General features: G+C 43.9%; 1 protein-coding gene across 1 annotated transcript; it reads left to right on the top strand.

Annotated features, from left to right (window-relative positions):
• The first annotated feature begins 43 nt into the window (after positions 1-43).
• Positions 44-9,680, top strand: slc1a8a (solute carrier family 1 member 8a). The gene is made up of 11 exons (XM_079843839.1): positions 44-314; positions 1,374-1,453; positions 1,572-1,787; positions 2,686-2,728; positions 3,085-3,292; positions 3,382-3,481; positions 4,194-4,427; positions 5,301-5,495; positions 8,528-8,662; positions 8,913-9,009; positions 9,435-9,680. The coding sequence occupies exons 1-11, from the start codon at positions 60-62 to the stop codon at positions 9,597-9,599; spliced, it is 1,728 nt and encodes a 575-aa protein (XP_079699965.1). The 5' UTR covers positions 44-59; the 3' UTR covers positions 9,600-9,680.
• Positions 9,681-27,875: the final 18,195 nt, after the last annotated feature.

Raw genomic sequence — 27,875 nt, 5'->3', positions numbered from 1 at the left:
CCCTCGTTAAAAAAGGTTACCTCCGCTTTGCCCTCCTGCGTTACTCGCAGCGTCTCGGCATGGAGGAGCTACTGATACCTGCAGATGTCGAGGAGGCGCCGCCCGAGCCTGCAACCTTCTTTTTTCCGGCAGGACCTGCTAAAACTCCGCTGTCAAGACTAAAGGACTGCATGGCCAGCACGTTCTCGGTCAGTGTCAGGGAGTATGTGAAGGACTACATCAGGCGAAATGGGCTGCTGACGCTCTCTGTACTAGCTGTAATCACAGGATGCGTCCTGGGCTTCATGCTGAGGGGCCTGACCCTTTCCACACAGGTAGGCTTATTAAACTAAGATTTTAGAGAAATTATTGACTGTGGACATGTCACTGAAAATGCAAGGGTGGAATTATACAAAACAATGTCAGTTGTATGTCTAAGTTGTTTGTTGTTCTTTTGATCAGATTTATGAAATAGTCAAAACTTTTAGTCGTGATTTTAATTGGTCTCTCCATCCTTCATTATTATATCTTGCTTTAATGTCATTTTTTAGCATTAAGAATGTCTTTAAGGTTTATGATTTAGAATGTATGTAGAACTTACAGTATGTTTAACAGATGCTTGTCAGATATATATATGTCTTCATATATTGTAGGTTTTCTTTTTTTTTGTCAACATGTGAGGAATATTTCCCTTTGGGATAAATGGGTTTTAACTCAAATAAGTTACCATTTTCCCCCTATATTACCTAGTTTTTAAAATAAATCCCTGGGATTCATATATATATATATATATATATATATATATATATATATATATATATATATATATATATATATATATATGAATCCCAGCGATTTATTTCAGGTTGATTGGGACTCATGACTCTCAATGACAAAAAGTGTCCCAATCATCCTGAATTCACCCTATATATATATATATATATATATATATATATATATATATATATATATATATATATATATATATATATATATATATATATATATATATATATATATATATATATATATATATGTATGTATTTGAAAGCAGTTTAAATACCATTTTATCAACTGCTTTCAACATTGATAATAATAAATGTATCTTGAGCAACAAATCAGCATTTTAGAATGATTTCTGAAGGATCATGTGACTGTAAAGTCTAGAATAATGGCTGTTAAAAGTCCAGCTTTGCCCTCACAGGAACAAATAACATTTTAAAATATATTAAAATAGAAAAGTTATTTTAAATTGTAATTACTGTTTTTACATACTGCAAATAAATACAGCCTTCTTTTAAAAACTGAAGAAAAAAAATGTTGATTGGTAATGTAACTACTGATTAAAAGTCTGATCATCATCTGAAAAACTCTTTCTCTGTTTTTGTAATCAGGCAAAAATCTATTTCTCCTTCCCTGGTGAGCTGCTCATGCGGATACTTAAAATGTTGATTCTCCCCCTAATCACCTCCAGGTGGAGTTTGATTCATTCACATCTGCATATTACATTTTAAAAGCTATCAGAAAACATGCTTTTGTTCTACATTAAGAATGTGTGAACATCGCCTTATATCAGCTCTTACTGTCTGTAGTTTAATGTCTGGACTGTCATCAATGGAGTCAAAGGCCTGCTGCAGGATGGGGGTGCTGACGGTCACCTACTACCTATGGACCACGTTCATTGCTGTAGTGGTTGGCATTGTACTTGTTCTAATCATCAAACCTGGCTATGGGACAGATGTGGAGGGCAACAGACTAGGAGGTGGACAGGTCATAACATCTGCGGATGCCCTGCTGGATCTTGTCAGGTACAGGCAGAATGGATTATGTGAAATTTTGTGAAGTAGCAACTACATCTTTGTTCCTATCAGCCAGATATCAGCAGATTTTAGGAGTAGGCTTAGATATGGGGTTAGACACTTGGACAACCTACTTTTCAAACTATTTCCATCTGATCTGATAGTGATAATTAATGGTTAAAGTTTGGACTTATTGTGGGTTCGAAAGTGTTCTGTTTCAGGAACAGAAAATAGCATAAAGGGTTGTTTCACCCAAACCTGTATTACTTTTTTTCCCTCCTATATGACACAATTACAAATAATAAGAATAGTTCATACGAATTGTGCGTTGTGTCTAAATTATTTTTGTGCTGAATTTCAACTTTAATAGTCTGTTCTTCACAAAATCTATTAAGAAAATATATTTTAATATAAAATCACTGCTATTTATATAACACAACTGGCATGGACCTCTGTTATGGTGTTTTTACACAGAAGAAAATAGTCACATGGCTTTGGAATGGCATGAGAATAAATGATGACAGTACTTTCATTTTGGGGTGAACTATGCCTTTAATGTCGGCTTTTTTATTGCTAAAATGATACGCTTTGGGGTAAATTGCTCCTCGTTTTAATGAGCCACTGCCATTGCCATTCATTGGAAACAGTTGCCCAATGTCTGGGGAGTCTAGGCCATCCCATACAGTGCAATCCTATTAAAGCAGTGGGGTGATTAAGATATTTTTAGTAATCTGTACAAAGTAAGGAGGACCCTCCCCCACTCTCCGTTGCTGTTAGTCTCGTGCTGCCACACTTGATAATAGCTGGTGCTTAAGTCTGCAGTGTGTATGAAATATCCTAAATAATGTCCTAAATATTCATAATGTGAATGAATTAATAAATTGCCATCATATTTTTTTATCCCTAGGAATATGATCCCCTCCAATCTCATTGAAGCCACATTCCAGCAGGTGAGTAAACACTTTAACACATAAAATGCCATTATTTGCCAAGTGAGCTTAAAAATGTACTGAGTGTGTATTACGAACATGAACAATACCAAAGTCCTTTTCAAGGAAAGTCAGTTGGTGGCCATATTTGCAATGCCTTCAAACAGCTATTTTGTGAATGCAAGACCAACTACATGAACATGAACTGTTTTTTACACTTGAGATTTTTTTTACAAGCAACTCTATAGCAACCGCATAGCAAGGTGTTAAAAATGAGAATATATAAACCTAGAATATTTACAATTTTGTTACCAAGGATTGTACACACATTTTCTTAAGAAAATGTAAAACCTATTTTTATATTTTTGTTGTTTCAGTATAAGACTGACCTTATTCCCATCCTAAAAACTCCAGTGAACACTGGACGCCCAAATTTTGTCTACTTGATGCCTGATGACGACAATCCAAAGGGTCGAACAGTGCTGTTGGAAATTACGCCAGCTCCAGACATCAAGTATAAGACCCGTCCAGGGAGCAGTCAGCAGATGAATGTACTCGGCATTGTTATTTTTTCAGCCACAATGGGTAAAACATCTGCCTTCACCTAATAAGGCATCTTCATGTACTAAAACCATGATCAAAAGCATAAATATAACAAAGGGCTTTTTATTTAGGTCTCTTACTTGGTAAAATGGGAGAACGGGGAGCTCCTCTGGTGAACGTTTGCCAGTGCATCAATGAATGTGTGATGAAGATCATTAATGCAGCCGTATGGTAAGAAAGAAAGCAGAGTTTTTTAAAGGTTCACTGTGTCAATTTCATACAAAACTGTTGTTAAGATAAAAAATCAGAGAATCCGAGAGGAAGTTTCCAGCATGCAGCTGGCATGAAGGCTTGTTAAAGCTGGCATTTGGCACATGCAGGGATTATGGATCACCTGAATTTAAAAGCTGTCACACACTCCTCTATGCTGCTGGGTAGTGTAGGGCTAACAATGCCGTCAACACATGCATAGTTGGGAATGTCTTTATTCGACACCTCTGAAATTCAGCATGAAAATAAAAACTTTCCCTATTTATTTTCATTTTTAATGTGAATGAATCAGTGCATGTCATTTTTGAAAGATTAAAAAAACTAAATCACAAAAGGTTAAAATATTTTTTTTTACAATTCTCAATAGACAAAAAAAGTACCCTCCTACATTTTATTTTCATTGAATAGCCTGCTTTTCTTTAAATACATCACACATATCACATACATTACAGAAGTAAAAGGTTTGCGAATGGTGTTTAATGTGGAATTTAATACTTAGGCAAATAGTAGTTTCGTAAAAAAATCTGTACATTCTGTTATCATTTACTCACTCTCATCTCATTCCAAATCTGTATAACTTTCTTTCTTCTGCAGAACATAAGTGATATTCTTGAGAACCATACTACTAATTAAACTACTAATAAAACTTTGACTTCTCTGCATTTTTCAACAGGTATTTTCCTTTTGGGATCATCTTCCTTGTGGCTGGCAAAATCCTGGACATGAGCGATCCCACCACACTTGGGAAGAAGCTGGGCTGGTACGGGGTGACGGTCCTGGCAGGCCTGTTTGTGCATGGCCTCATCTTGCTTCCATTCTTCTATTTCATTCTGACACGGAAAAATCCTTTCACATACATCAGAGGGCTTCTGCAAGCCATGGTTATTGCCCTAGCCACGTCATCCAGGTAAGATGAATTCCTCAAAAAAAAAAAGTTTTTTTTTTGTTTGTTCCCTGCATTTTGGTGATGATTGTTTTATAAACAAGGCCCAGTTCAACTCCGGATTTGTAGATCGTCTAATGCTGAAAGATGGAGCAGTCCCAACGATAAAGGTTCGCGGTCTTCAAATGTCTGTGTGTTGTTGGCTATCAGCGCGTAAGTGCACACCAAGTAAACAACATGAACGTATAGTTAATTTATCAATGGAGGATGCGATGTATGGTGTGTGTTTAAAAACATTTGTTTAGCTGACCACTATAGGTGTCTGTTTGTTTATTGTAAAACCACTCCAAACAACAATACACAAAGAGTAGGAATACATGTTGAACTAAATTAATTATTTCACTCAGAGCGTGCTCTATGTAAACATGCACTAGTCTGACATGTAAAACCGTTCCGCTTGCTACTGCTAAGTCACATACAATAGTCCATAAACCAAATCATGTCCCCATAAACCATGAGTAAACACACACAAATGTTTTACACAAATGTAAAACTCGTGCATGACATGGTTTTCTAAAAACTTTTTTTCCACGTTTTCTAAGGCTGTCACAGCTTTCAGACACTCTCAACGCAAAATAGCTGCGCATGCTCCTGACTCTTTTGCTCCGCCCACACGATACGCCTCCAGCCGCTCGGTTTTATTCGGAAATACTCGGTACAGCGTATCTTTCCCTTATAAATATGATAAAACTAAAGACTTTTCGGAGATATGAAGGATCCAATAATACTCTATAGTTACTCAAGATTGACAAAAACTGTGTGACCCCCCCCCCCTTTAAATAAAGTAGAAAGATTAATTTACCTTGTAAGAGTGAGGCATCCTACTCTTTTTCACAGCTCAGCAACACTGCCCATTACAATGAAATGTTTGCTGGAAAACTGCCGAGTGGACAGGCAGATTGCCCGGTTTGTGCTGCCAGTGGGTGCCACTATTAACATGGATGGAACAGCGCTTTATGAAGCAGTTGCTGCTATTTTCATTGCCCAGGTCAATGAGTATGAACTGGATTTCGGACAGCTGGTCACCATCAGGTACTTACAGACAGGCAGAAATGTAACCAAATATAGTCAGGATTGGCAAAATGAAAATGTAAGAATCAGCCATTTCAAATCCTATTTTGATCGATCACTATTCTTGATATTAGTGGGAGGACGAATCCCGCAGATGTCTATTGTGGTTACTGCCCTACAGACAGACAAAGGTTTCGTGCAAACTTAGTTCCCTTTCATAAGTTCACTCAACACTGCGAACCGTCGCTACAGGAACACCTTTGGTGTGACGAATGTCTGAAGCCCTTATACCATCATGCCAATTGATTGGCTAGTAACGCTTAGCATCGCCTTAGGAATGCATGCTTATATGCGCGCTAGGCGTCATAACGTCCGATTTTATTCCTTCAGGAAGTGTATCTTTCTGTGCCTGTTGGAAAGCTTCTCTTATGTTCATAGCTACCCCTTTTTCAGAGCAGTTTTCACTCCTCTAAGCAGACACGATGAGCTACAGGAGATGCATCTAGCGCCGACTTCAGCTCCTTCCAGGAAGTCACGCCCACTGCTGCCTTCCAAATCGTGCAGGATTACGCCTTCTTTGGTTGGAAAATCCTACATGGCAGCTGGGCAAGCTGCAGCTACTCTTCACTCTATGGCTGTACTTCAGGCCTATCAAGCCGACTTACTGAAAGAGTTAGATGAGGGAAAAGGCAGGACTCCTGAGGCTGTTAAAGAGCTCAGGCGGGCAACTGACTTGGTGCTGAGAGCTACCAAGCATACAGCCCGCGCTGTAGGCAGGTCCATGACAGGAATGGTGTCAGTGGAGTGCCACCTTTGGCTTAATCTTACTGACATTAAATAAAAAGAGAAATTTTTCTTATTGGACTCCCCCATTTCCAATTACGGCCTTTTTGGAGAGTCTTTGACTGCGGCTGTCCGCCGTGTTTTTCGCCAGCTCATCCCGTGCAGGTCCAGGGATTTCGAACGGCAACCGCCTCCAGCTAGTTCATGCTCATCCTCACTTCAGCACCTCTGTGAGGCACAGCGAAATGAACCTTCGCCCCCGCAGAGACTGGGGTCCTAGGACCCGCCCACCAGCTCACCAGCGACTACGCAGACGATTTGACCTGACTTCGATGGCCAAAATCTCTCATTCTCAGGTCCCCTAGAATAGTTCCTGAACCGCTCGCTCGTCCCCGGAGGCCAGGCCCTCCATTAGAAAGTCTGGACGAACTGTGCAAGCGTATTCGCCTCTCTCATTGTGGCCTCCTGGCTCCGGCCTTTACTGTTCCGCCACTAAATGTGCCTCGGGCAGCTTTAGGGTGGACCCCATCGACGAGCACCATACCAGACACTCCGCGAGTTCAGGAAAAAGCCTTAGGGTCACATGCGTGTGGCCCGTTTATGACAGCATTCGAACCCCCCAGCGTCGGGATAGGGGGTCAGCCCAACCAGGCAATTCCCTGTGTTAGACGCCTCCGACACTCTCATACTTCAGAGCTCTATACAGGCAGACCTCTCTATGATAGAAAATGTTTCAGCTCCAAGTGCTTCCTGTTTCCGCAGACACCAGAGGCTCTCTACAATCAGAAAATAGATGGGTGGCCACATTTCAACAGGCACCAAAAACAGAGCAGTTAACGCCCCTAGTGGAGTACTGGGCCACTCGGCAACGCCTGCCCGAGATCTCGCAATGGGTTTTACATATTATTCACAATGACTACACCATTCAATTCCAAAAAGGCCCACCTCTTTCCAGTGGTGTTCTTCTCACGACAGTGCGTCCATGGGAAGCTCCAGCTTTGAGACAGGAAATTGTGTCTCTCTTAGATAAGGGTTCTATAGAAGAGATACCCCCAGCTCAGGCAGAGGCAGGCTTCTACAGCTGTTATTTTGTGGTGCCCTAAAAGGATGGTGGATTGCGTCCGATTCTGGACTTGCGTCGTTTGAATCTTGCACTTAGAGTGAGCAAATTCAAAATGCTGAAAATTGAAGTCCATTCTGTCTCAGGTTCGAATCGGAGATTGGTTTTGTAACGATTAGTCTAAAGGATGCGTATTTCCACATCCAGATCGTCAAGAGACACATGAAGTTCCTCAGGTTTGTTTTTGAGGGCAAAGCTTACCAGTACCGTGTCCTTCCATTCGGACTAGCCTTAGCTCCTCGGACTGTCACACAATGTATGGAAGCTGCTTTGGCCCCATTGCGGCTCCAGGGTGTCCGGATATTAAATAATCTGGATGATTTGCTGATATTAGCCCAATCCCAGGAATTGGCAGTAGTTCGTCGAGATTTAGCTCTCCACCATTTGAGGAGCCTAGGTTTACGCATAAACCATCAGAAGAGCGTTTTACTGTCAAGCCAGCAGACATCTTTTCTGGGTGTGGATCCGAATTCTGGCGTGATGCGGGCACGGTTGTCTCCTGCACACGCACAGTCACTACAAGATTGCCTGAGCCATTTCAAAACAGGTTGTCTGGTCCACGTTGGTCTTTGCCTCAGATTGATGGGCCTTATGGCAGCCTGTGGTTCAGTTGGGCCTGCTCCACATGAGACCATTTCATTGGTGGATGAAAAGTCTAGGTATCTCTTCCCATTGCGACCCTTTTCGCAAAGTCCTGGTCACACGCAGATGCTGTCGTGCTCTGCACCCATGGACGAAGCTCCCGCTGCTCCACAAGGGAGTTCAGTTAGGGACATGGTGTCGTCGCAAGACCAGAACGAGACACTGCGATTCCGGCCACTCCCCAATCTTCAAGTAGTAGCTTCGTTTGTCTTTAAAATCTGACGATATGATGCCTAGCGCGCATATAAGCATGCATGACGTATTCCTAAGGTGGTGCTAAGCGTCACTAGCCAATCAATTGGCGTGATGGTATAAGGGCTTCAGACATTCGTCACACCGAAGGTATTCCCGGAGCGACGGTTCGCAGTGTCTCATTCCCAACTCAGGGAACCAAGGTTACATGCGTAACCGAGACATTTTAATAGTTAACGGAAACTAGATAAACTCATCTGATGTGATCAAGAATCGAGTAAAATCATAATAATCGTACTATTCTGATTTCCTTCAGTATAACAGCGACCGCTGCCAGTATAGGTGCTGCTGGAATCCCTCAGGCAGGCCTTGTAACCATGGTGATAGTGTTGACATCTGTTGGATTGCCACCGGATGACATCACACTGATTGTGGCCATTGATTGGATCTTGTAAGTTGAGATAACTGTCATTTGTCTGTTGAAAACATAGCTGTATTCACTGTCATGATTAACATAATTCAATGGATCATAAAATGTAAAATAAATATAAATAGTACAGTAACTATTATAAAAGTAAATATGAATAAGAGTAAATATTTATACACCGTGGAGTAAAAAAAAGAATTGTATTAAAACGATTCATGAGGCAAAGATAGTGATGATAGGATCAATAAAGTCTTCCATCCCTTCTAAATTAAAGAGATCGCTTTCGAACAATGATCAACGTACTAGGAGATGCTCTTGCTGCTGGAATCATTGGCCACTTGTGTCGAAAAGACTTTCCACCTGACAGAGCGGTAAGTTAAAATTTATTTTCTTTTCATAGCATTTGAGTCAATGACATGACACTAATTTTTTATGAAAATCTATTACTTTATTCAAAAATATTAAAACATAAAATTCATACACAACGACTTGAACACACCTCTTCATGATAGACATGTTATTATAATAATGATTAAGATGTGTAAACTTAAGTTTTTCAAAAACCACATGAAACCAACATGAATGCAAAGAGTACATTTCTAATAACTTGGTACATGTGTATTAAACTTTTTTTTTTTAATCTTTTTTTATTATTGCAGACACTCTTAAATGTCACTGACCCATTTACAAGCCCATGTTATATGTCAAAGGCTTTTTGGAGCATCATGATTAAACTTTAGTTTGTTATCTTAATACACCATAAGCTTATTTATGGTATATGACCTTTTTTTGTCAGGCAAAATCAAATGGAGCTGCACAGGACACCCAGACTGCACATAACATGGAGAATGTGCCTTTGACTGAAGTACCACTGCTGGCCGGCAAAGACTGTATATTTGAGGTGGTTGGGGACACTGTTTTTGAACGACCCACAGTCTACTACAATATATGTCAAGTCTGAATCATGAGATGGTTGCCTTAAAGATACCCAAAAACCTCTTTTAGAGCTATGTTTGTATCACTGTGCCTTAAAGAAGTACTGAACAAACACTTTCTCTGATTCTCCTATCTCCAGGCTTTTGTTATTGACCAGTTTCATGAGTTCACATTTACAAATAATCAGATAGAGTAAAAGAGTAGGAGAATTAGGCGTGCTGTCTAATGGGATGAGCTCGGAATTTGGCCAGAGCCCAGAGTACTCCCCCCCCCGTATCCCTGGCTGGGATAGGAACTAGCCAATAATGAGGAGTCGGGGTGGCGGAGGGATGCAAGAAAACTGTTGAGGAACATAGGTGAGTTGGCCTTGTCCTTACGAAAAAGAAGTATACTTAAAGGACAACTCCGGTGAAAAATGAACCTAGGGATAATTAAGACATTGTTACCGAGTAGATTGTTCTCTGGGATGCGTTTTCATGAAAATCGAATGTAAAGAGTTTTATCTCTAAAAACAGATTAGCTTATAACGCGAGTAAATGGGGCACAGAATAAGTAAAATGAGGGTCCCTACATGCAAACCGAAGCATTGAGAATTTTGTAAGTGTACAAACAGTTTAATAAGAAGATACTTTATAAAGACAGAACATTACGCATATACAGACAGGAGCCATCTTGGAAAACAGTCTCGACGAGTCGAGCCACGAACGCTGTGCTAAGTGAGCTGGTCGATAGGAATTATTGCAGCTTAGCACAGCGTTCGTGGCTCGACTTGTCGAGAATGTTTTTCATGATGGCTCCTGTCTGTATACGCGTAATGTACTGTCTTTATAAAGTATCTTCTTATTAAACTGTTTGTACACTTACAAAGTACTCAATGCTTCGTTTTGCATGTAGGGACCCTCATTATGCTACCGTGTTAGTGTGAGGCTATTTTGAGCCTTGTTAGTGGTATTAACTAGCGATTTAATTTTACTTTTTCTGTGCCCCATTTACTCGCTTTATAAACTAATCTGTTTTTAGAGATAAAACTCTTTACATTCGATTTTCATGAAAACGCATCCCAGAGAACGATCTGCTTGGTAACCATGTGCTAATTACCCCTAGGTTCATTTTTCACCGGAGTTGTCCTTTAAGAAATGTTCAAGTATATTTTTAAGTATACTTTATGTAGTAAGTATAGTAATATTATAGTATGCTATACTAAGTATACTAATACTAGTAGTATACTTGTAAGTGTACTATTTCAATACTGCTTGGGACTAATTGGCCAACTTTTAATATATAAAGTACACGTTTAAGTGTACTCATAAGTGTAACAGTCGTAAACTTTAAGTGCACAACTAGTTCACAACTACGTTTCTGTACTGCACCTGTACTACAACTGAACTTATAAGTATACTAGAAGTTTACTATTTTAATACTTGTAACACATTTTTAGTTTATGAAAGAACACTTTGATATATATATATATATATGATATATATAGTTAGTTCATAGTTTAGTAGTTTTATATTGCAAGTATACTTGTAAGTTCTTTAAGTGAACATAACATCATACTTACAGTTTATTATTTATATATTATTTTTGTTCCTATTAAAGGTCTCATGGCATGGCATTTTTCTATTATTTTATACTGTTTCCTGAGGTGTACTTATATTGTTAGTATGATTTTTACATCATAAAATGTCATAATTTAGAAATAAAAGGCATTTTTTCTATACTGCTGTTTGCCCTGTGGCTGAGTGCCCTGTTTCAAGAGGCGTGTCTGCTGTGAGACTTCAGTTAAAACTCCCACTGTTGTGATTGGCTGACATCACGCATTTGAACTGAGCTGAGGGGGCGTGGTTTAACGAGGTCTACGACGCACGAGCTGCTGCCAGAGAGACGGATGGACCTGAGTTCACTTCTCATCAGTTCTCTCAGCATGACTCAGTTCAGGGTGAACTGTTGTAGTTACTAGCATATACTTCAGGTTATTAGTTTATTTCTAGTCGGAGGGGCTGTCACTCATGTCAGAAAGTTAGTAACTTTAGTAAATTATGGATCAGCGCTGACTCGAGACGCGAACCGTTTAGAATGATTCAGTCCGATTTGGTGAACTGGTTCGGTTCGGTTCACTAAAAAGAACCGATTCAAAAGAATTATTCGTTCGCGAACCGGACATCATGGAGACGGAGCGATTGCTAACAAAGTTATTTATAGTAACTACTGAGTTGTGAGAGCGCTGTCTGTCAGCGCGAGTTTATTGTGTTTGTATCTGAGAGTTCTGAATAAACACGAGTCCCAGTCACGCCGAGTCCGTCTTCATCATTATTCTACCAACTTTGTAACACATGCAATGTACCATTACAGCGAGATGAACGAGTTAGTAAGTGTTGATTAAAGCATTATTTCTAGATATGTTCCAATCATATGAAAAGCGCCAGTGACGCGCATTGAGTACACAGCGCAAACAAAGACACAACTGCAGTAATCGAATGTAATCCAGTTTATTGTGGGAATAGCTGGCTAGCCTAGCCGGATACCCTCACGCTTACCCTCCTTCTGCTTAATCTCACGCCGCGTTTGGTGCCTCCGCTGTGGGCCAGATGCAGTACTGGGGGTCGGGGATGTTGAAGGCCGAGCTTCGGCGTGTGTGATGTTTATCTCTAAAGATGTGGCTCTGCCGATGTTGAGCAGAAACTCCCGACTGTATGCACATTTAAGAACAGATAGACGCGACGAGGACGTATAAAAACACTGACTCACAAGATAGAAAACACGAAAACACCGTTCTGTCGGGAGAGAGAGAAGCCGCTGCGTGTGCACAAATAATAAATAATTAGCTACACATAAGAAATCACTGATCACAGATCAGAAGGAACTGAAAAAAGACTTCTGTTTTCATTTGTACATCCAAACACTGAGAAACTGCCAGCGTTCACTCGTTCACAAACAATGATCTCTCGAGCGCTTGCATGGGCGTGCCAGATTCTCTGGGTGGAGGAAAGGGAGGTAACCGTTCCTGCTTGGACGTCAAACCAGGAGACTTCAGGATTGGCTCGTCTGGCCTGTCATTTTCTCAAAGGCAGAGAAAGACAGCCAGAACTCGGTTTTACACCGATCAACATTTCTATCCACTTGGGCAATATTCAGGCTAGGGGAACTCATATTAATGTTGAAATACCTCATAAAATGAAAATTTCATGCCATGGGACCTTTAAGGTATTATTTTTCTATACTTGAAATATACCTTTTACTGTGCTTTAACTCTTCAACTATTGTAGCTTTGTGCATCCTTTTTTATTCAACACATGACTGTGGTTAATTTTTATTTTAAAAAAGCAGCATTTTAAACAAAAAGCTGAGAAAAATCAAACATGAAGCAAACATAAGCGAGAACCGACAAACGCTGAAACGCTATAGGAAATTTGATAATTCCCACTTCTGAAGTCGTGATTACGAGCTCATCACATGCAAAATCGCATTCGAAGTGGAAGTGGCAGAGGGACGTTGCGTCTCCGTTCCCTCCTCAGGGAACGAGGGTTACATACGTAACCGAGACGTTCCCTTTCGTTCAGTCACTCCGAGTAACGTCAGTGACTGACGAATGGGGGTCCAGTATAATCACACCATTCGGCTGCCTTCCAGTACCCTGCATAAGTGTAAGATCCCTGTCGTAAGATTGGTACGGATGAAGGATTCCCACTTAACACAGGAATACCAAGGTACACTGGGAAGCATATTCCATGTGGAAACATGCGCCAAGTGCCTGCTCGCAGGGAGGACTTAAGGAAACGCATATGACCCGCGGAGGGGCTGCATATGGAAGAACTCTGGGGTAACCCGCCGAAGGAAGTGGCAGCCCAAAGGCAGCCCTTGCAGGTTCACCACCTGGTCCCTGAACAGAGTGGTGGGAACCTTGGGCACATATCCGGCCTGGGGTCTCAAGCCGTTTTGTCTCTACAAGGTTGTGGTAGGCTGAGATAGCAGCCACATAGACTTTCAGGGTGGAAGGAGACAGCCTTCGTTCCAACCCTTCTTGTAGAAACGAGAGTACGATCGGGCATTTCTGGGGGTCTTCTCGGCGAGAAGAGCACCAGGTGATGAAGACGTTCCACTTCAACGCATAGGCATGTCTCGTAGACAAGTCCCTATCGGAAGTGATGGTAGCCACCACCTGAGGTGGTAGGGTACTCAAACTTGAGGCAATTGACAGCCCTAGACGCTGGGGTCCTTACCAGGAGCCCACGATAGCACGTCAATTGCGCATGGCACCCCGGCCCGTGACAGAGGCATTTGTTGATACAACAATATACCCGGAAACTTGTTCTAAGGGCCCGTCTGTAGAAAAAGGAGGTTCGCACGGGGTGAATGTATGATGGCAGGCCTGAGTCAATGGGACCCGGAGCATGCCCTGTTGCCATGCCCATCTCAGGACTCGATCGCAAGGTCATTGCTGATGCGGTCTCATATGAAGCTTTCCGAGCGTCGTTACCGCGGCTGCGGATGCCATATGTCCCAGGAGCCTCTGAAATTACTACAGTGGAACCGTATTCTTACCCTCGAATAGACAAAGGCAAGTCAGCATAGACAGTGTGTGCACTCACCGATCGAGCCGAGAAGAGAGATCCTCTACCCAGGGGAGAGTTTGCTCTTTACCCAGAGGACCCGAAGACCAGTCCAGAGACGAACGCATCCAAAGACGTGTTGGCTGCGAACATCTGAACCAGCGGTTCAAGATGTGCAGGTCCAGGACTGGCCGTGACCCTTCGCTTCTGCTAGATACAATGAAGTCAGGACTGTGCGGCCGGACCTCATCTCGGCTGGAAGGACGACCTCGACCGCACCCTTCGCCAGTAGGGTAAAGACTTCCGCACACATGATACGGGCTTTGCCACCCACCATGGTAAGTGGACTCCCAGAGAACAAGGAGGATATCATGCGAACTGAATCGCATAGCCGAGCCTGTGGGAGAACCAGCTGGTCAGTCTGGGAAGCTGAAGCCAGACTCCCAAAACTCAACCAGCGGCCGTGCGAGCCACAGACGTACCCACGATCGGGCAGTGAAGCGGAATGACCGGCCCAGACATAGGGAGGCATGGGAGCTTCCCAAAGTGTGGGTCTCGTCTGACGGGGGGCTGGCGCCAGAGCGGGACGAGAGTGGCGAGGCCCATGGGTGGCGCACACTGCCATCTGCGGTCTCTGGTCTCTGGGGCACAGAGATGGGGACATGAGTTCTTTCCGGGCGCTGCTCGCATGGGGGCCAGCGGGGGAAGGAGAGGCCCTGCTACCATCTCCTGGAAAGAACTGGAACCCATCTCTGAGTTGTCCGCATCAAGAGCGCTGCCTCGTCTGGCGTTAGGAAGGATGCGGGGCTTGAGCAGACAGGGACGACTTCCTGTGACCACCTCCATGGCGCGGCCCTGGGTGAAGGCTGCAGCTGGGGCCGGGCAGGAGGGGTGGAGCTACAGGAGGGCGGCCTCGGCGGGGAGCAGGCTGAGGCCACTGAGCCGGCGGCTGGGTGGCAGCAGCTGGCCGCCGGGGCAGTACTTTTTTATCAGCCTCAGTCTACTGCTGGGCAGCCGAGAACTGTTGGGCGAAGTCCTCAACCACACCACCGAAGAGGCCAGCCTGGGATATGGGAGAGTTGAGGAGGTGGGCCCACTCAGCCTTTCCCACATCGACCAGGTAAGGCCAGGTATCTCTACCGCACAACAGCTGTGGACATCGCCCGACCCAGGGAGCGTGTGGTCACCTTCGTCGCCCGGAGGGCGTTGTTGGTGGCGGCACGCAGCTCATTGAGGAGCCCTGGGTCGGCTCTACCCTTGTACATGTGCAAAGGGCCAGCAGCCTGGCCCGTAGCTCTGCAGGACTTCACCACCGAAGTAGACGAGAGCCCACAGGCTTCGGAGGGGTGCTTAGGATAGCCACACCACGTCGAAGCACTCCGTGGACACTGTAGTGCGCAAAAGAGTGTCAAACAGGGGGAGATCCCAGTGTACCCTTAGGCCGTAGCCTCATCGAGGACAAGGAAAGCAGATGAGGCCACCGAACGGTCACAGGAAGACACGGGGACTTCCAGGACCGCGTGAGCTCCTCATGCACCTCGGGAGCAAAAGGCATTGGGGGTGGGGCCCGGCAGCTGTCAGGTGCCCCCCCCAAAAAAACCAATCGTCCAACCGCTACAGTGTGGAGGGTTCCACACCAGCCCGAGGCTCGCGGCTGCCCGAGATAACATGGCTGTCAACTCTGGGTCGGACCCAAGCAAGCCCAAAGGCGGAGCACAGCCGAATATTCATCCCCAAAGGACTCTAGCCCACCTTGAGATGCAGCAATCGACATCTCGTTGCTATCTGGAGCATGAACGAAACGAACGGGGTGTCAAGCACTCGCGGGTAGCGGTGTGCGAGAGGGGGGTGTGGTCCGAGGAATGATCAGGGCTCTTTATACCACAGCACAACCCTCAGGTCACCCTGGCCACCAGCCAAAGTACCATCTCTCTCGGAGACGGTAGGTTGGGGTGTGGCAGAAGAGACTCTATCTCCTTTACGGAGATCATCATTGAGTCTCTACCGCAACATCGCGATGGTCATGTTCCCACAGAGGGAATATGACACTTCCACGAACACTGCCTGAGCGTGTTGAAGCCCAAACACGTCAAGCAGTGATTGTGCCCATCAGACGGCAACAGAGATCGATCACACCCGGAAGTGCACGGGCGAACCGTCTCTAAAAAGACGTGCCACGCGCAAGCTATTTTTGTGAGAGGAAGCTCTGCAGAGTGCTGAAGCGCCCAGGGAAAACACACACAGCTGTTGCAGATCACTGCACAGATCAGCAGGCAGGCAGTGTGAGATCGCTGGAACGCGCCATAACACCAACACACTGGAGAACCACTCGTCTCGAAGAACTGAAGAGAGAACTCAGACTTCAGGCTTGCAGGAGTGAAGAGGTGCTCTTGGCTCCGAAGGAGAAACACAATGCGACATTGCAGCGTACTTCCTTATATACCCACGAGGTGGGGAGGAGTTACGCTATGCAAATTCCGCAGGTCCATGGCATTGCATTGCCATTGGGTGTTTTCTAAGATCTCGAAGATGATATGCTTCTAAGCGAAACCCCCTATTCGTCAGTTCTAACGTTACTCGGAGTGACTGAACGAAAGGGAACATGGATAGCCGGGGAAATTCTGTCAATGTCAGGGAAAGATTAGATTTGAAGTAAATTCCTAGGTACACTACAAGTGGACTAGCCTACACAAAAATTCAGATACTCAGAATTAGAAACACATCTGTTTTCTTTATATATCAATATTTTAAAACAAAGTAAGTTTATAAGGCAGTTTGTAAAACTATGTGAAAAAGTATTTAATAGGGTTAGGCCAAGCCAAGTGTACATAGAATACTTAAAGGAACACTCCACTATTTTTGAAAATAGGCTCATTTTCCAACTCCCCTAGAATTAAACAGTTGAGTTTTACCATTTTCGAATCCATTTAGCTGATCTCCATGTCTAGTGGTAGCACTTTTAGCATATCTTAGTATAGGTCATTGAATCTGATTAGACCGTTAGCGCCTCGCTCAAAATATAGGAACTATACTCTCATTCCTGTGTAATAATCAAGGAACTTTGCTGCCGTACTACGGGTGCAGCAGGCGCAATGATATTATGCAGCGCCTGAAAATAGGCTAACTTCCGTCAACATAACCAACATGACAACCTGCTTGTTATAACCATCGTGACATTTGTGATCTTGATTGAGATCCTGAACCGTATCAATTTGAACCAGAATACCTGCAACTCTGCAACTACACAAACTTAGTGCTGGTCATGTTGGAAGTTACCTAGCAGGGGACTATTTTCAGGCGCTGCGTAATATCATTGCGCCTGCTGCACCCGTAGTACAGCAGCAAAGTTCCTTGATTATTACGCAGGAATGAGAGTATAGTTCCTAGCCATATCGGCAATATCGCAACTTTTCATTTTCCATCGGTCTTAGTACACGATGTAACTACAGAAGAGTCAAGTTTTAAATAGGAAAAATATTGAAACTCTTTGGTCATTATTTTGAGTGAGATGCTAACGGTCTAATCAGATTCAATGATCTATACTAAGCTATGTTAAAAGTGCCTCCGCCAGACCTGGGGCCTCATTTATAAAACTTTGCGTAGGATTTGCGTCAGATGTGGCGTACGGATGAAACATAGGACGTGCGTACGCACAGAAATATTCGGATTTATAAAACCGTGCGCACGCACATCCTACGCAGTTTTCCCTTAATAAATCACAATCAATTCCAAATGTAGCACAGCTTTTGCGGCTTCATGCCACGCCCCTAGTTGCCCATAAATAGTCCGTGAAACGCCCACAAGTTAATATTCATCGATTGCAAAATCATGGCAAATATAGAGAGGAAATCAAAAAAACGTAACTTCACTCATTGTGAAGTAGAAATTATCATTGGCGAGGTGGAAAAGAGGAGAAAAATATTTTTTGGAGGGCACAGTGTGGGTATTACTAATGCCAAAAAGGCACTTGAGGTGCAAAAGGTTGCAGACGCCGTAAATGCTGTAGCCTCACAACCTCGGACCGTGGCCGAAAAAAAAAAGAAATGGTCGGACATCAAAGTCGAGGCAAAAAAGCGTCTTGCGCTCCATCGCCAAAGTGTGTCTGCCACGGGTGGGGGAAAGGGGACACCGGAGCTGACCCCTCTTGATGAGAGACTGGCGGCAATTATTGGGGAATCCCTATTCATCCCTATCCCTATGTGACGAAGAGGCTGAAGCGTTCGGATCCATTTGCAAGACTTTATTCACACAGGTAAGCCAACAGAGATAGGCAGTCATAAAGTTCAAACACAAGGAATAAGCCAGAGGCAGAGTAAGGGTAAATCAAGACTTCACAAATGAACAATGAGCAGAGCAGTCCAGATAAAGGTGAGCTGAGGGTCCACAGGTGATAATAATGAACTAATAATTAGCAGAGGAGCAAGGAAGGGAAATGCAGTCTTAATACGCAGGAGAGAGAGATCTGGTGAAACCAGGAGGAGGCGTGGTTGAGCGTTCCGTGACAGAGCCCCTCCCCTGCGAGCGGCTCCGGAAGCGAGGACCTGGTCGACGGCGGGGTCTACCACGGGGTCTTGGAGCCGGTCGATCTGGGTGGTGTCGGTGAAAAGCAGCAGTTAATGTAGGATCCAGGATATCATGAGACCTGACCCAGGAGCGTTCCTCGGGACCGTACCCCTCCCAGTCGATAAGGTATTGCAACACCCCGCCGTGACGCCTGGAGTTCAGGATCTCTCGCACCCGGAAAGCCTCCGAACCGTCCACTTCAATGGGAGGAGTCTGCACAGGAGCGACCTCCTCCCGGCTCCTCTCTCTCCTGGGAGCGACAGCGGGTCTGAAAAGGGACACATGAAATGTGGGTGAGATCTTGTAATGAGCAGGAAGTTCCAAACGAAAAGAAACAGGAGTTATCTGACGAAGGATCTTAAATGGTCCGACGAAACGAGGAGAAAGTTTCTTGCTTGGGAGCTTGAGCCTGAGATCTCGTGCAGAGAGCCACACCCACTGACCGGGTCGGTACCGAGGACCCTCGCGCCTCCTCCGATCTGCATGATGCTGGAAACGGCGTATGGCGTGCTGCAAGTGGACGTGAGCAGCATCCCAGGTGGCCTCACTGCGCTGAAGCCACGCATCTACTGCTGGGAGGTCGGATGGCTCCCCAGCCCACGGGAAGAGGGGAGGTTGGAACCCTAAAACACATTTGAAAGGGGTTAGACCAGTGGCAGGTTTTAACAAAGAATTCTGGGCATACTCAGCCCAGGCCAGGAAGCGACTCCAGTCCTGCTGATTCTGGTGGCAGTAAGTTCTCAGAAATCGAATCAAATCCTGGTTTAGACGTTCGACCTGCCCGTTGGCCTGAGGATGGTAACCAGAAGTTAAACTGACATTGATATTTAGTTTGCAGCACAATTCTCTCCAGACACGGGAGGTAAACTGAGGACCGCGGTCAGAGACAATGTCCTCGGGCAGACCAAAGAGACGGAACACCTGGTTGAAAAGAGCCTCGGCTGTCTGTAAAGCCGTGGGCAAACCGGTCAGAGGAATGAAACGACAGGACTTAGAGAAACGATCCACCACGGAGAGAATAGTTGTAAACCCCTGGGAAGGAGGTAGATCAGTCACAAAATCCACTGCGATGTGCGACCAGGGACGCTGTGGTACTGGCAGAGGTTGTAACAGTCCAGCTGGTTTGAGATGAGAGGATTTCACAGTGTTACAAACAGAGCATTGATGAATAAACTTTATGACATCAGACTGGAGTGAAGCCCACCAAAAGCGATTGGAAACTAACTGTATGGTAGCAGCGATACCAGGATGACCGGCGCTGGGAGTGCAGTGAACCCACTGAAGCACACGGTGGCGGAACCCGGGCGGAACAAAGAGACGATCCGCGGGACATTCTGGCGGAGCAGGGTGATTACTTAGGGATGCGGTGATCTCAGTGATAATGTCCCATTGAACAGGAGCCACGATTAGAGTAGTGGGAATAATGGGTTCAGGCTTAGATTCCTCACAAGGACCGTCGAACTGTCGAGACAGGGCGTCAGCTTTGCCATTCTGAGAACCTGGCCTGTAGGTGATCTTAAAATCAAATCTAGAGAAAAACAGAGACCAACGAGCCTGGCGAGCGTTTAAGCGCTTAGCTGATCTGATATACTCTAGATTTCTGTGATCAGTGAGTACCGTAAAAGGCTGACGAGCTCCCTCCAGCCAGTGTCTCCACTCCTCAAAGGCGGTCTTCATGGCCAGAAGTTCACGATCACCCACGTCATAGTTGCGCTCTGCAGAGTTGAGTTTGCGAGAATAAAAGGCACACGGGAACATTTTCGCAGGCTTACCACACCGCTGTGACAGGACAGCCCCCACTCCTGTGTTAGACGCATCCACCTCTATGATAAACTCCCTCTCAGGATCCGGGTGACGGAGGATAGGAGCAGAAGTGAATCTCTCCTTGAGCTGAGCAAAGGCCGCGGTGCAATCCGCTGTCCACTTAAAGAATTTCCCCCCTCCTTGAAGCAGAGAGGTGAGCGGTGCTACAATTACGCTGAAATTGCGGATAAATCTGCGGTAAAAATTGGCAAAGCCCAAAAAGCGCTGCAACTCTTTAACAGAGGAAGGTTGGGGCCAATTCACCACTGCTCTGACCTTGCTGTCATCCATCAAGACTCCGTCCGCACTGATGACATAGCCCAGAAAGGAGATACGCGTCTGGTGAAACTCACATTTGGAGAGCTTGGCATAAAGCTGGTTCTCAATCAGGCGCGTGAGGACTGCTCGCACATCTTGGACATGCTCCTCAAGGGAATCAGAGAAAATCAAAATATCATCAATATAGACAATAACTCTCTGCTGTAACATGTCTCGGAACACCTCATTTACAAAAGCTTGAAAAACTGAAGGACTGTTAGAAAGGCCGAATGGCATTACCCGATATTCGTAGTGCCCGGATGTAGTAGAGAACGCAGTTTTCCACTCGTCACCCCTCCGTATGCGAATTAGGTTGTATGCGTTCCTCAAATCCAGTTTGGTAAAGTAGCGGGCGGTACGGAGCATCTCCAGGGCGGCTGGAACTAACGGGAGAGGATAGCGATATTTCACTGTCACTTCATTAAGACCACGATAATCAATACACGGCCGAAGACCCCCATCCTTCTTCTTGACAAAAAAGAATCCGGCGGAAGCCGGAGATGTAGAGGTAGTGATGAAACCTTTCGCCAGTTGTTCGTCAATGTACGCCCTCATGGTCTCTGTTTCAGGTTGTGACAACGGGTAAACTCTTCCACGTGGAGGTACAGCTCCAGGCAAAAGCTCAATAGCACAGTCGCCAGCACGGTGAGCGGGAAGATGAGAAGCCTCAGCTTCACTGAAAGCCAGAGCTAGGTCGTGATAATCTGGGGGAATTCTCTGAAAATCCACTCCCTTGAGGGAAGCGCTGTGGTGTTCAGTACCTTGGATAGCGACCATGCAGTTGCTCTGACAGAATGCGGACCACCGGGATATCCTCCCTTCAGACCAGGAAATTTGGGGGTTATGTTTCTCCAGCCACGGAAGCCCCAAAATTATGGGATACATAGGCGAATGAATCGTGAATAACTGGATGGTCTCAGAATGCTGTGTCCCGATGCTGAGCGTTAGAGGTTGTGTGGTGTATTGCACCTCTCCTGACCCCAGGGGGCGCCCATCAAGCGCTTCCACTGTTACACCAGGCTCACATGCGAGGAGAGAAACACAAAGAGTTTTGGCGAATGCAAGATCGATGAAGTTTCCAGCAGCACCAGAATCAATCAAGGTTTTTACATTTAGAGTCTGTCCATTAAACTTCAAAGAACAATCCACATGAAATAACTTAGAAGAGGGATTCGAACTCACCGCAGTAGACCTCTTGAGCACTGGGTTAACCGGACATGTGGCCCTCAGATGTCCCGCCTCTCCGCAATACATGCAGAGATGATCTCGGCGTCTCCTCTCCCGCTCCGCCGTAGAGAGGCGTGTGTAACCAATCTGCATGGGCTCCGACTCCGCGTTAGAGGAAGCATACTCAAAGAAGCTGGTCCTGAGAGGTGTGCGTCGGGAGCGAATCAAGTTGTCGAGGCGGATAGCGAGCTCCATGATTTGATTCAAGGATTTACCGTCGTCGCGGCATGCCAGCTCTCCCTGGAGATCCGGGTTCAATCCCTTGCGATACAGGAGCTTTAGAGGTTCCTCCTCCCATCCAGTTTGGGCTGCCAGGGTCCGAAAAGAGAGTGTGTAGTCTGCTGCGGTAGACCTTCCCTGCCGTAACGTAAGCAAAAGTTCTCCTGGATCCTCTCCTCCTGCTGAGTGTTCAAATACTTCTCGAAATTGGGTCAAAAACTCATTATAAGAGGGAAAAGAGAGCTGACCTCCAGACCAGAGCGCAGTAGCCCATTCCAGAGCCCGACCAGTGAGTAGGGAACATATGAAGGAAACTCGGCTCGCATCAGTGGAATAGGACTGTGTCTGCTGGTTGAAATACAAGCTGCACTGCAACAGAAATCCCTTACAGGCAGAAGGTGAGCCATCAAATTTCTCGGGAAGGGATAATTTTGGATGGTTTGAATTGTTACTCACGGCGGGGGGAACGGCTGCAGGTGCAGATGGATTCTCAGCCGCGCTCGGCGGGGTAAGGGCTCGGACCGATCTCACAAGCTCCTCGGTGAGAGCTGTTAATTTCACCAGCTGTTGTTGATGAGTGAGCAGCACCTCAGCTTGAGAGGATACCTCGGAGGCCAGTCGATGAAAATCTGCTGGATCCTGTTTTGGTGAAGTCTTCTGTGACGAAGAGGCTGAAGCGTTCGGATCCATTTGCAAGACTTTATTCACACAGGTAAGCCAACAGAGATAGGCAGTCATAAAGTTCAAACACAAGGAATAAGCCAGAGGCAGAGTAAGGGTAAATCAAGACTTCACAAATGAACAATGAGCAGAGCAGTCCAGATAAAGGTGAGCTGAGGGTCCACAGGTGATAATAATGAACTAATAATTAGCAGAGGAGCAAGGAAGGGAAATGCAGTCTTAATACGCAGGAGAGAGAGATCTGGTGAAACCAGGAGGAGGCGTGGTTGAGCGTTCCGTGACACCCTATTATCTACGTGGAAATGGGAAATAGTTCAGTGCAAATGTAATTTCTTGCAGCTTTCTAAAAATAAAAAATATTTATCGAAAATAAAACAAACTAAAGGCATTTGCATGAATACCATGATTCCGTAGCTGATGAAGAAATTTTTACTATGAAAACAACTTTCCCCAGTAGACAATTAATAAATCTATCTATCTATTTATCTATTTATCTATATATCTCCCTAATTATTTATCTATCTGTCTATCTAATTGCATCTATATCTGCTCCGCCAGACGGACACATTGACGAGAATATCAGTTTTGTACATTATTTCGTTCTGTTTACCATATTATTTATGAGGATGAATTGCATAACATGGCAATATTGTTGCAGAACATTTTTCACTTTTTTTTTTTTTTTTGCATTTCTGTTGTAATTTTCGTTTGATTTTGTTTGTTTTACACTGCAGATCGATCAAACGGGTGTTCGTGTAGGCTGTTAATTGTAATACTTGCTTTGTGAAGTCTTCAAGTTATTTATGAGAGGCAGTATTGCCATTTCTTTTACACAACGGTCTACAGTTTCACACACTTTCACGTGTTTCTTCCATCTGCCAACGGTGTCGCCATTTCTCATTTCACCCGTTTTTGTGCGTACGCCTGGGTCAGAGCTTGCGAGAAGGACCGCACATTTTCCCGTCAAGTTTGCTTTTTATAAATACCAATTATTGCGTAGAGAGTGGCGTACGCCTTCTTTTGTGCGTACGCAACATTTATAAATGAGGCCCCAGGAGATTGGCTGAATGGATTCAAAAACAGTAAAACTCAACTGTTTTACTCTAGGGGAGTTGGAAAATGAGCCTATTTTCAAAAATAGTGGAGTGTTCCTTTAAATATACTTTTAAGTATATCTCGATCAAAAGATTAAGTACAACTATAGGCCAAATATACTTAAACGTTTCTGTCTGTATAAGTCAAGTATACTTAAGAGCAATTTTAAGTATATTTCTGAGAAGTAGATAAAGTATATTTCTGAGAAGTACATTAAAAAGTAGACTAAAATAATACTTTCTTATTTTTAGTTTAAAAGAAGTGTACTAATAGCACACTTGGATAAACTTCTTTTTCGTAAGGACGAATATGTATAGGCCCCCTCTAGTGCTGATTGGATAGATCATTTGAATGTGTTCCTCCTGAACTTTGTTAATTAAACATTTTTTTCTACAATCGTTAAGACACATTTCTCAGTACTTAGGTCACTTTTTCAAAACTCTTCACACAGTGATCACAACATCAGTTTATGTGGACTAAACTTAAGATTATTTAACTTTGCTTTGGCACAAAATACATTCAATGGCTACATCTTTCAAATTATATGATTACATTTCTCAATTAGACACAACCACCACCAAAACTCTATATACATACAGTCCAAATTGCACATGTTTACATACTCTTTTCAAAACTGATAAACTTAAGTTCAAAACCTAAGATAATACAAAGTTGAAAAAGTAATACCATATTGAAATATATTACAAATATAAAAATTACATACTATCAAAACACGATGAAGCTAAATGCCTACACAGATGTTAGTCTTTTAGTAGGACTATTTAACAAACTGCTGTGAATTATATAGAGTGAACTGCATAGAGTGTCATTCTTTTGTAAAGAAAAAAAAAAGTGTTTTGGTCCTTTTCAATGTGGTCAACTGCTATACTAAGCTGAAAGTTGGTAAGGATAACTGTGTGAAGTATTTTTTTTTAAAGTGGCCTATAAGTATTGAGAATGTGTCTTAGAGCTGAATACATTTAGGCAGCGTTATTTTCCCTATTCAAGGGAAATACTTGTATTTACAAGGACATGCTAAATGTATGTATGTCAAAACAAACCAGAACTGCAATGACCATCATTCAATAGAACATCTTAAAGGAGATGCGGAGGAAACAAAAGTGCACAGGAAATTGCACAGTTAAAAGCCAATTATCTAGCTTCACATGCAACAACACGGGTGACTGATTTGTAAATGTTGTGTTTCTTGTTTCTTTTTTTACATATGCATTCTATTTTTGTGTAATGAACTTTCAACGTGTTTGTAATAAAAGTATTGAGATAAAATTGTAATGTGTTGTTCAGTGCAGTGTTGTCAAGTGATGTTATGAAAGACTTCATGCACATGAGAACAGATGGTTAGAGTGTTAACAACGGATTTGGTTTCAGAGAAAACCAACAAACAAGCAGAGCTTATGTCTAATTAGTGGAGCTGCTTGCCTCAGGTTTAAAAGCTCAGGATGGTGATCCCAAAGAACATTAATGACAAACTCAAAAGCCATTCAGAGGTTATGACCACATAAACTGATTCAGCAGGGACAAACAAGAGGCCTGACCATGTTCTAAAGCTGAGGATCAATAGAACCCAATTATTATAGCCATAGATCTATTTGCTTTGGCCTTGTAAAGGCCTGGGTAAACTTAATTTCCGCATTTCATCTCGCACACAGTTTAGCGTGCAAGTCTTTTAACCACCTCGAAGGGTTAAAACACACTCATCAGATCTGGGTACATGGACCTGCTCTTAGGATGGCTGCGTAAGCCAATCAGCCACATCAGTTCTGGTTGATCCACTAGGAGACAGCACCAGCTATGATGCATGCCATTTCCTACCGTCCAAATTAAAGGATTATTTCCCACTTGCTTTCTGATTTCTTCTGGCTCTGAAAATCTTGGGTGTCCTAGGTGCCAAGGAAACTTAACATGTACGTTGTCCCTCTTGTTTTAGAAGTAGGTGCTGTAGGTGCTTCCCAAAGATAGACATCAAGGCGAGTGCACATTTTCTCCCATGCAGCAATTCAAAAGGAGTCACATCAGTAGTGGAATGAGGAGTTGCTCTATAGACTTGGAAACATTCTGTAACACTCGTTTACCATGGTTTTGACTGAATTATTGCAGGCTAAATGCAACTCTTGAGCACTCTATGAAAGCGCTCTTTTGCTCCATTGGCAGCTGGATGATATGCAACATGAGCAACATGATGTCCCTTGCTTCAAGAAAGGCAGAGAATTCTGCAGCTGTAAATTGAGGTCCATTATCTGTCACTATACACTCCGGGTTCCTGTGAGGACTAAACATGGAGGTTAGGAAATGAATCACTTGCTGTGCACTCACTGAAGACACAAACGCAACTTCAGGCCATTTGTTATGATAATCCATCAGAGTAAGGGCATAGCAGCAATCCAAGGTAGCCGTCTCAAATCGGCCCACTACATCCATTGCTATTTTTTTTCTTGGCTCCTCAGCAGGAAAGGACACAGGCTGAAGTGGGGAAGAATGTTCTTTAGCAGTTTTGTCTGAAGCCTCACAGTTGAAATTATGAGATAAAGCATGTGACAGACTCATCCATCCGTGGTCACCAGTATAGGTCGCATAATTGTTGCTTTGTGCGCACAATGCCCTGGTGTACCTCATGAACTAGCATCTCTAACCTATGACGTAATGATCAGTGCCACTGGCTGTCGTGTCGATGAGGCCTTCATGGGGGAGAGTCTAGTTGACACAATCTCTGCTGACACTTCAGGGATGCACTGTGGTCATGTCTAGGCACAGGTCCACCATCTGATCTGGATATGTCTTGGATACGGCCTGCATGACTACATCATGCATTTTACATTTACATTTTACATTTTATGCATTTGGCAGACGCTTTTATCCAAAGCGACTTACATTGGATTCAAGGTACACATTTTACATTTTTGTCAATTCTTGTCAATTCTTGTCAATTCTCATGCATTGTGGTCGTGTCTCAGATTCACCATCTGATCTGGATATGGCCCTTTGGGGTAAACAGAGAGACTAATATTATCGTAGATGCCATTCTTCTTATGATGTAACGAGTACATCGGATGTTATAGGAAGTGTTCCCGGTTCCAGCTTATCTAGTTAATGCAGCCTAACAATCATTTAACTGATTTGATCATAGAAATTGAGGTAACGCTTTAGATTACAGCCCGGAAAATACTACGTAAGTAAAGTGAACTTACAGCATAACTTAGCGGTTTCGTAGATATCGGCAAAAAAGTTTTAAGCACTAAATTACAACGGTGCACAAACCATACGGCGAAACCTGGCAAGTGTGGCATCGTTGGACTCAGCAACGATTCAGGAGTCTAATGAGATAAGTCTCATGAAAATAAGTCAACCACACCCAAAGTTCTGAGCATTTAAAAAAAAATCTCCACTAGGTGGCGCTGTTTCGAAACTTGTCAGGCTACTTCGGGGTATCGTGGTGATGACCCATACCAAGTTTCGTAACAATCCGTTCATGCGTTGATAAAATACAGCATTTTAGCACATAATTCAAGATGGCCAACAGCCAAAATGGCCGATATGGTAAAATATATATATAAATATAAATAATTTTGCTTCTAGCCCTTAAGGTTCAAAAGTTATTAGCATAAACATGAGTGCAAATTTGGACAGGTGGCGGCGCTAGAGGGATTGAGTTAGAGACACCAAAATTGCTAGGATGACATATCAGACTGTCTTCTATTAGTGTGCCAAATTTCACAACTTTTTACCATACGGTTCTATGGGCTGCCATAGACTTCAATGGCGGAAGAAAAAAATACGGGAACGGTTTCAATAGGTGCCTTCGCACCTTTGGTGCTTGGCCCCTAATA

This window comes from Gobio gobio (genome assembly GCF_949357685.1).
Source record: "Gobio gobio genome assembly, chromosome: 19".
NCBI classification, from domain to species: Eukaryota; Metazoa; Chordata; class Actinopteri; order Cypriniformes; family Gobionidae; genus Gobio; species Gobio gobio.
The sequence above is the reverse complement of the archived record's forward strand: the minus strand, read 5'-3'. Positions and strand labels throughout refer to the sequence as shown.